The sequence below is a fragment of the Procambarus clarkii genome, chromosome 71 (assembly GCF_040958095.1).
Source record: "Procambarus clarkii isolate CNS0578487 chromosome 71, FALCON_Pclarkii_2.0, whole genome shotgun sequence".
NCBI classification, from domain to species: domain Eukaryota; kingdom Metazoa; phylum Arthropoda; class Malacostraca; order Decapoda; family Cambaridae; genus Procambarus; species Procambarus clarkii.
The window spans coordinates 18,633,518-18,643,768 of record NC_091220.1 but is presented as its reverse complement, the minus strand read 5'-3'; the positions used below and the strand labels follow the sequence as shown (position 1 = coordinate 18,643,768).

Here is a 10,251-nt window from a genome sequence, read left to right as displayed (position 1 = left end):
TTCTTTCGTCACTGAACCCAATTTTGACGGACTGATGGTTCTTAAGGTGGCGTTTGTGGGGAGTATACTCACAACACAACCCTGGGGGGGTCCCCCCAGCAAGACCTGTCTCTTGTTGAGTGTCCTATCCTCTTAATTGTGGCTCCATGGTGGGTACAGGGGCACACTCGTTCCCCACGTCTGACTTTATCCCTACGTCCCTTCCCATTTCAGTGGTCGGCTCCCCTCTCCCGGCTATGGAGGTTTCTTTAGCCCCCGATTCCCTCTCGGTTTCTGCCCTTGCTGAGGTGCGCTCCCTGGTTTCTATCCCCCTCCTGCTGCTGTCCTTGGCTGCCCCTCTTGGTTCTCCTCCGCCTCTGGTCTGTCCTCCTGCTCCCTTCCCTCCATCCTTACTAAGTTTACCCCATGCCCCCTAACCCTGATTTTGCTGATCCTGAGGTTATTACACAGTTATCACCACTTTATCTCCAGGAGCCAATGCTTGGTGCTCATCCTGGTCACTTTCTTGGTTATTCCTTTCTCCCCCCCCATCCCCCTCCCCTTCCTCAGCACTTGCTGGGGCATATAACTCTACTGCTCTCTTGATTCATTCTGATATTCCCTTTGTCCCCCTACATTTTCCATTGCCTATCCATTTGTTCTGCTGCCCGGGTTTTTGTGAGTAAATGGTATACTGTACAGTCTGTTCCATTTTCTCCCCCCCCCCCCCCAACTGTCCTGCTTTCCCTTCCTGATCTTAAGCACCTCCTGGACTCCTTGCCAGAGCCGGTGCTCATGTTGGGTGATTTCAACTGTCGACATACCCTCTGGGGTGATGTTCTGACAAACACCCGACGTCGCCTTCTCGAACCGTTCGTCCTTCTTACCTGTCTCTTCTGAATTCTGGTGAGCCCACTCATGTGGACTCTCGGACTTGCACCCTTTCCTGTCTTGATCTGCTCGTCGTCCCTTTACTTACATTTCACGTGGCAGGTTCTTGATGACCACCATAACAGTGACCAGTGACAGCGTGTCTTGCTTTCCGACCGTCCCCCACGGTCACTTGTCCCTCTATAGAATTCTTGGTGAATCGGATACTTTTGTTATCGTTCGCCTTATGCGCTTCTGTTCTCATATTAGCATCCTCAGTGATATTTAGCACCCTCTGATTATCCCGCACATTTGATGGTGCTACATAGCCTTCCCAGCTTGGTGCCTTCTTTGACAATTACTTTGTATGCAGTTTGTTACCTGTAATGCCAGACCAACGACCCTACCAAGGTTGTGGAATGAGTGACTGGGTAGAAATCCAAAAAAGAAATACTGTTTTGGGGTATAGAACAAGTGTAAATGGCTTCCTTAGCAGCTGTGTCTGCATATTTTCCAACATGGCTCAGAACCCAGCAAAATTAGTCTTAAATCCGGCTTTGATAAGAAACCACCAGTATTAGAATGCCAGTAGAGGGGGCTGAGGCAATCCAAACCAGCCCCAGGAAGTTGTATGTGAGTCCCCCCCCACACCACGACAGCAAAGCTCATGAGAGGGGTGCTGAGAGAGAAGCAGAACCAAAGCCGTGGGTTAGCAGCTTTGCTACTCGCATCTCTACTGTGCATGAACATTCATATATTCACAGCTTTACTTCATCTGAAAGTTGAGCCTATCCAGTAGCTGCTGATCCTGGAGTGCACCACATATATAAAGAATAGGAATACATCTTTACTAGTTTCATGTTGACTGCACAAATCAGTAGAAAATGCTGATATGAGACCATTGATAAGATAGTTCTTTAGTGTTTTTGAAACTGCATTTTTTTCAATTACTATATCTATGCTTAGTAATCTGAATTCTATGGGGCCAACATCCCATTCGAGTTAGCTGAATTTCTTGCCAGAAATGCAAAAAAACGAACACATTCAAATGTTGATTTTATCACAGCCCTGTTAATCCTGTCATTTATATGCTAACTCAAAAACACTGAACATAAATTCCTTTGTAATTACCTGAAGATTCAAGTTACCGAAATTACTTGGTTCTTGCCTGTTGACCTAACATGGCCAGCATTTTTTGTTTACCCCCCTGCCACCACCACCTTCGTACATTTACCCCTCTTAAATGTAGTTATCATGAACTTTGCCCTCTGCCTGTGAGCAAAAGAAATTTATTATAAAAAAATTTGCATGCTAAAAAGTAAGAAAATGTCAAAAGAAAAAAGTTCATATCAAACACATTGAGAGAGCAAGGTGAGGAGGATGTTGTGTCTATGAACTCTTGGGATACATTTTTGCTTACGGTCTCATTTACGGGAAAGGCTGTATCACTATAGTTGAATGTGTGGAATAAACTTTAAATTACACACAGCTTACAAAGTACCGGTAGTACAGTCTGGTTCATTCTTGACGCATAATTGAGAATTTCAAGCAGGACAGAAATGATTTGGCAAATTTCCTTTCACCTAATGCTACTCACCTAGCAGTAAGTAGGTACTCAGGAGTTAGTCAACTTCTTGTGGGGTTGCATCCTGGGTGGGGTCAATAATGTGACCTTTTGGGTGGCAGGACCTCGATATAAGCCTAACGTGTATGAATACACACTGGCTTCCTGTCCCTCGACAATGAATTAAATTAAATAAAACAAATATTTAAGTCCTGTATATAGGCTTACTATATAATGTAATATGTGCACACATTTGCTGTTATCCTATCTGCTAATGTCCAGAAATGGATATGACAATCACAGCTTCTGGTACATAATGTTCAATTCAAAATTATGAGTAATTCAAGGTAATTATCAGGAGAAAACACCCAACCAGTAGGACTATATAGCACTTGGAAGGGATAAAAAGAAAAGGATTTAGAACACGATGGAGAAAAGGAATGGTGCCCATCCACTTGGCCAGTCAAGGAATTGAATGCCGACCTGCAAGAAGCAAGACCGTCGCTCCACTATCCAGTCCATGGGTTTAACTATAATAGTTGTAATCTAGATATACATACAGAAATCACAACCGTGTGATTTGTTTTGTCGAGAGATATATATATATATATGGTATAATATCATTTTCATAAAAATGGTTTCTGCCCGAAACGCTGCGCGTACTAGTGGCTTTACAAGAATGTAATTACTATGCTATGTATCCTCACAATCCCAATGTACCTTCTTGTATATATATATATAAATAAATAAAACCAGGTAATGACTAAAATCAACATGTAACCACATTAGCATTGTGTGTAAATTGTAAATATTTATGAACTTTTACAAAGTCTGTGGTAGAAAAAAAAATTATCCCGGGAAACAATGTATGATGATAACTGCAACTTAAGGATTAAACATATTAAATAAGTCACTAGTGTGTGTGTAGTTTAAGGCATATTCATTAAAAAAAAAAAAAAGTCCAACCATTTTTGTTTTAATATTTATAAATATATCCCAAAGCACACAGTTGGTACCAGGTATATACACAGTACACAAGTTTACATACATATGCATAACATCCAATTTTCTACTTCCTTTGAAGAGTTATTATATATGGTATTGTAATATGATGTATAGAATTTGTGTAACTTTATAAGTCAACCTGTATGTACAGTGTTTCTAAAATGTTGAAGCAAAAATATATATACATTAATAATACTGTAATGCAATCTTAAGGTCCAGAACCCTCATCTTAAAGTAGTATCTTCAATGTATTATTTAAGCTTCTGTACATCTTATGAAATAAATAATTGGGATAAGACTGATCCCAGTAACTTGCAAATACATTAATTACGTGGGTATGATCAGGATAATATACTGTACTTGCAAGTAATAGTTATCTTAACATCTATAATCCTTTGAGAGAAGGGAATGACAGTTGAGCAGAGCAGGAAAAAGACCACCATCCACAGATAATAGAATAACAGATACTGTACTGTATTTTCATTATTTAAAGTCCAAACAATGCACTAAAGATGCAAATTTAGTACTCATTCAGAATCTGCACAGTTATGGCCACACACATACAGTGGATGTTTACCTACAAGCAAATCAGCATATTTAATAAAATATTCCAACCCACAAGTGCAAATTAAAACAAAGACGTATTGCATCAAATGTCACAATACAATACCGAGAGCACCGCCTTAACCGTCATGGTCAGTAACCAGAGCACTCTGGCACTGCCCCAACAATAATACTATGTAGTGGCAGCAGAGTAGAGTCTCATTTGACCATTACAATCATTTAGCTCTGTATTCTTCAAAAATAGTCTTGAAATACTGTATTACTGAACATGAATTAGATTCACCATAGATGAACAAACAGTTCATTGCCTATTAATATAGAGCTTGTCTAGTGGATTCATTAGTGTTGCTGCTCATTTTCAATCTAAAGAAAATATAGAGCCCACATTTTACAATGTGTGCTTTATATTTACAATTATTCATTATTTGATCAGTGACTGACTTGCAGTCTTGCTAGAAGAACATCCACCAAAGCATAAACGTTAGACACAAACCAATAACGGTGCCAATAATGAGACTGTCGCGCCTTTTACGTATGTTGATTTTTGTCATGAGTGTGTTAATAAGAGGAAACCTGTTTGACAAATCATTCACTTTAGTTTGTATCATCTTGAATGCTTCACGTTGACTCTTTAGATGGTCTCTCGTCTCCACGGCAATTGTGATTTGCTCGTCTATCATCCCTTCAGAGTTCACAAGATGTTCACTTTCCTTGAGATATAGATCTCGCCGAGAGAGCCCAGCTAGGCTCTTTCCACTGTTCCTTCCATTTCCAAGTAACTGCTCACGCTCTCTTCTTGATTTTATGGCATTGTTAGTGCGTTGATATTCATGTGTATAGTCCTGTGGAAATAATTATCATGAACTATGTGAACTATACAATCATGCTCATAAGACAAAAATTACATTAAAGCTACAAACCCAGCTCAGAAAAGTAATAATTTACAGTTAAAGTGTGTCAAAATTGTCATCTTGCCTATGAGATGGGATATGCCAAAAGAGAACAAAAATATCAGTGTCTTTCTGATTTAACAGGCTGTTGAGGGAAGCAGGGTGGTGGGGTCAGTGTCCCCGTTGATGTAAGATACGAGGCTTGCTGGCAGCGATAAGGAAGAGAGGGGCTTTTATGATCTTGGATGTTTTTGTTGCCTCACTTATATACACAATGTAGTGTTTGTGACAAATTAATGTTCTTCTCAATTATGTGTGTATATAGTGATTAAGTACTGTACATAGGCCTAAAATGTAATATGTACACTCATTAGATGTAAACGTGCGCTTCTACCACAGCTCAAAGATGTATCTTGCAACCCACTCCTTTGCTGTAAATTTTGATTGGCTGGGATTCAAGTGTTGGCAATAATGACTAAATCATCCTTTTATAATAACTGCAGTCCCTAGTACACAGTAACCTCATTTGCATAGTAAGCAATTATAAACTGATAACCAAGACAACAACATTTGGTTAACCATTACATCCATACAGCTATAATAACCTTATCAACAATAGTAAATGAATTGGACAATAATAACGAAAATCATTAACTGACAATATCCGCAGTGACTCTCACAGTTAATTATCTAGGAAAAGATAATTCTACTTAAAATTAATAAATATAGGGTGTGTATATTTATACACATCTGTATATGCGACAATGTTTAACCACAAACGAAAATGAAACAAGAAATTACTTGAGCACTTTCATGTTAATCAACACACAAAAGTGTTTAAGTAATTTCTTGTTTAATTTTCCTTTGTTGTCAAAAGTTGTCACATTATTCATCTGTTAATTTCTTTGTGATTTACACATACTTGTATATATGTATACAATACTGTATTTCCAAATTTATACATAATGAATACCACTATTGGCACATCAACACAACATGTGGACACGACAAAAATTCATAAAATGAGAAACAATGAAGATAAATGGACTAAGATATTCCCAAGCGGTACCTCACCTCACCTCAATTCACATGAAAGGTAGGTACTTTTTACATGAATTTTCGTGTTTCCTGGATGCTTAATAACAATGTCAAAAGAAGCTAAAAAAAAAATTCTGAACATATTGTTTACCTGACAGACAATGGCGTCAAAATAGCCTGCTCAGATAGGGGACTAAAACAACCAAGAAACCTTGTTATGACAGCTTGATAATTTTTTGGTTTCGTTTGTACAATTTGTGTGATTCAGTCAACTGATTATAGAATACACGTTCTTGACTTGCCTGAAGAATGTCTCGGTGACGTTGCAAGGTATGTATGGTGGCAACGGATGATCCATGGGGGCAAGTATTCATTCTCTCATTTATATCTGTGAGGGCTGTTAACAACTGCTCCAGTTCAACTGCAATCGTCTCATACCTGCGAGAAAAACATATCAAAATTAGTGTATCTGAAGGCAGGGAAGGGAACTATCAGGAGAAAGTATTACGGCTATATAGCACCTGGAAGAGGAACAGGATAAGGATTTGGGATGGGACAGTCCGAAGGAATGGTGCCCAACCATTTGTGGATTGAACGCCGACCTGCATGAAGCGAGACCATTACTCTACTGTCCATCCCAAGGGGCTGGGCATCTGAAGGCAGGTATGGAGGGATCTCATGAGAATGTACTCTACATATGATTCACAACTGGTATGAGAATTTTGCCCATTGAAGCGATAGGGAAATGTTAGGTACGGATGAGTAACCAATGTTAGTGTGTGCATAGAAGTGGGGAAGAGAACCATTACTATGGGAAAAAACAAAAGATTTGGTGGTGCTGACTGATAAGATCTCTCATATATGACTCTATCAGCAAACAAAATGACACTAAACAAAATTCACTTTCACCCTTGATCACTAAATTAGTGTGCTGCATACTGTACATGAGTTTGTAAAGAAACCTGAACTTTTGAGACCACAAAAGAGTAACAGTGAACCTAACAAAATCCAGCTTGAGCACAGTGAAAGCTCTATATTCAGTTCCCGTCCTTGCATCACTGCTCTCTCATTTTCATATGAACAAAAACACAAATCACATCTTATTGTTATCATTTGTAGACAATACCAAAATCAGCATGAATATTTCCTCACAGAAGACTCCCAAATCTGCAAACATATACTGTATCAATAATATTTTCCAATGGGCAATGGAAAATAACATGATATTAACACGCAACACATTCCAGCTACAGTACTCAAGATATGGAAAGAAGAGGGGGAATTAAACTGCATACAGGAGACAAGGTGCAAACAAATGTCATTGAATGCAAACAACATTTTAGGATCTAAGAATAATATCAGATGACCTAATGTTTAGTGAGCATGACAGATATAAACAGCATCAATAAAGAAAATGCTGTTGTTGATATATATGAGTTATAGAGGTAGTACCAAGAAGCCAAATTAGCTCTCCCAGAAAAAACTTTTTCCAAAATACACAGGGAGCAGGCAGGCAAGTTACTGAATGTCAATAATAATTTGGATCATTTATAACCACAAAGACAGCAAACCAAATAACGGGAATCATGACTTGCTAAACACGAATCCTTAACCCTTAAAGTGCTGTTATCATCATCATATGTTGATTGACAGGGTAATGCAGTTATCGTAAGTGCACAAAATATTACTGTCTGGGCTTTACACAAATGATGCTAATATGTATATAATACGTCTATAAGGATGTAGTGGCGTTTACCTTGACACATGAACAAATCCTGCTATTGTTTCAAGATTGCTAACTACGCAAATGCATTTTCTTCACAAATGTTATTATGCCACTGCTGTAATCGTCATGCAATAAAATTGCATTACACGATATATTTACCAATTATCTTCATATGGTCTTCACAATTCTATAGGGTTGTAACAAATATAATAATGAAGCAAGTATAGAAGGCCTATTGGCTCATAAAAGGCAGTGCCTATTTATATTGTTCATATAAATTGGAGCTGCCTCAAAGGCCCAAATTCTCAAACCAAACCTACCCAACCTAACCTAATGATTATATATATGGTTCTTACAATTTGAAAAAGGACTTTTTTAAAATGCCTGTATAAGATTTAACTATACCCTAATCTTCTGTAGGGGATGGCATAGAGACAGACCTTTGTGATACCAACAGCAAACACACGAATCTTCATACTAAAGGTAGTTTGCCAACAGATTTTAAAAACCTAACCCAACTTAATTTAACCTAACCCAACCTTAACTGAACCAAATACGACCAATTAATTACAACCCAGTTGACTCTTAACTTAACCAAAACTTAATTTAACCTAATTTAGCTAAATCCACCCTTATTTAACCTAACTCAGAATAACCTAACGATAAATAGTTTGACAAATTAGAAAGCTTTCTTCAAAGACTCAATATTTAGCCTTACATTTGGTCACCAGAGAGGAGAGGCACCGACTCGCTCTTGGTGCCAGAGGCTACAGTTGTGCCATAGCTGGCCGCTATCTTGCTGAACGACACCAACTTCACGTCTATCTCACTCTCTAACTGCCGGGCACGCTTCCTTAACTCCTCAAAAGACATTTTCACATCCTCGGCTGTGGGAAGATCCTGTGTTGTTGACATTTGATGAGCCATCTGCCAAAAGCTTCCTGAAAACGACATTCATTTAATAAACTTCACTTCATGTCATGTCATTACATTGCAAATAATGAAAAAATATTCAATTTACCTAATACATTTGTTAAATGTATATATTTTTGGTTTGAATAAATGAAAATTAATTTAGTTGTTATCAGTTATGTGACACTGATATATTGCGGGTAAATTTTACACGTTGCTGAGGAAGTATTTGCTGCAAAAAATACAAAATATTCACTACTGAATGAATTCCATTTATCTACCATTACAAAATAAATGTTCACGAACTAATGATACAAAGAATGATCTTCGAGTTTATATAACCTGAGCAGATAACATAATATATAACCATTGTATTCTGGGAACTTTGTCCAGCTCCTGCTGAACCTTCGCGGAATTTTTTATTCGTTGTAGTTTAATATATAAATGAATTTACTTTAGTACTGACATAGAAATATCTATTTATATTTATATTTTTTTGTTTTATTTATAATGGTTAAGCCTAAATGCTGTATGACAGATCAACAAATTTCATAGATGACACAGTTTGGTTGAGTTCCCGCCACTTTAATACAACACCGGTAAATGAACAGTTATTGTATTTATTTATTTATTTATACAGGAGTTTTTACAGTCTTGTAAAGCCACTAGCACGCATAGCCATTCGCATAGCCATATAGTACCCATTCACTGCTGGGTGAATAGAGGCTATACAGTTAAAGATTGGCACCCGGTCAATCCTCCCCGGCCAGGATACGAACCCAGGCCAAAACGCTCGCAAAGCGCCGGGCGAGTGTCTTACCACTGCGCCACGGGGACTGCTAGTTAGTTGACAGTTAGTTTATCATTCATTATTCGCCATGGGAGCGGGAAGTATGCACACGCGCTTAATGAGCTATTTTAACAAGCCGTTTGACTTAGCAAGTTATGTAATTAATGAGCTAGACACAGTATAGAGTTTGTTAACAAAACAAATAATAACGCAAATTCAGGTAAATATGCATCAACTAACGTTATTTCACTGCTGTAAATTTAGGGTAAATTGTAATTGAAGAACAGCATGTATATATTTGATGTTATGTGCTTCAGAAGAAGATAATATCATGCAATTAAGGAATTACTGTTATTCGTGCCTTTATATATATATATATATATATATATATATATATATATATATATATATATATATATATATATATATATATATATATATATATATATATATATATATATATATATATATAGTACATAATGCAAACTCCTAAGATACTTTTAACAGAGTTTAAGCCGAGTTTAAGTTTTCTCCCTTCTCTAATTCTGGCTAATTATGCTCTCCTCCTAATTCTAATTATGCTCTCCGCCAAATTCTCTGTAATTCTCTCCTCAGCTTTTCCCCTTCCCCTATAATACTTTCCTGCAAACTCTTCCTCTTCCCATCAATGAATGTCTCCAGTTCTCCCCCTCTGAGGGGGGGGGGGAGAACACTCTTCAACACTCTCTCCAGTTCTTCCCTTCCCTACAACACTCTCCCCAGTTCTCCCCCTTCCCTACAACACTCTCCCCACTCCCCAGTTCTCCCCTTCCCCACAACCCCCTCCCCAGTTCTCCCCTTCCCCACAACCCCCTCCCCAGTTCTCCCCCTTCCCCCACCAGCCGAGGCTGGAGAAGTGGCGGGGAAGTGAGAG

At 38.1% G+C, this 10,251-nt stretch overlaps 1 protein-coding gene across 1 annotated transcript; it reads right to left on the bottom strand.

Annotated features, from left to right (window-relative positions):
* Positions 1-3,373: 3,373 nt before the first annotated feature.
* On the bottom strand, positions 3,374-8,577 carry Gos28 (golgi SNAP receptor complex member Gos28). Its single transcript, XM_045726407.2, has 3 exons — positions 8,355-8,577; positions 6,213-6,348; positions 3,374-4,824 (listed from the first exon to the last, which is right to left on the bottom strand). Exons 1-3 carry the CDS (start codon positions 8,561-8,563, stop codon positions 4,435-4,437), a joined length of 735 nt encoding a protein of 244 aa, XP_045582363.1. The 5' UTR covers positions 8,564-8,577; the 3' UTR covers positions 3,374-4,434.
* Positions 8,578-10,251: the final 1,674 nt, after the last annotated feature.

Coding starts and splice junctions, on each gene's coding strand:
- Gos28 (XM_045726407.2), bottom strand. CDS start 8,563: ATGGCTCATCAAATGTCAACAACACAGGATCTTCCCACAGCCGAGGAT. Junction 6,349..8,354: donor CTCCTCTCTGGTGACCAAAT/GTAAGGCTAAAT, acceptor TTTTTCTCGCAG/GTATGAGACGATTGCAGTTG. Junction 4,825..6,212: donor GTCACCGAGACATTCTTCAG/GCAAGTCAAGAA, acceptor TTATTTCCACAG/GACTATACACATGAATATCA.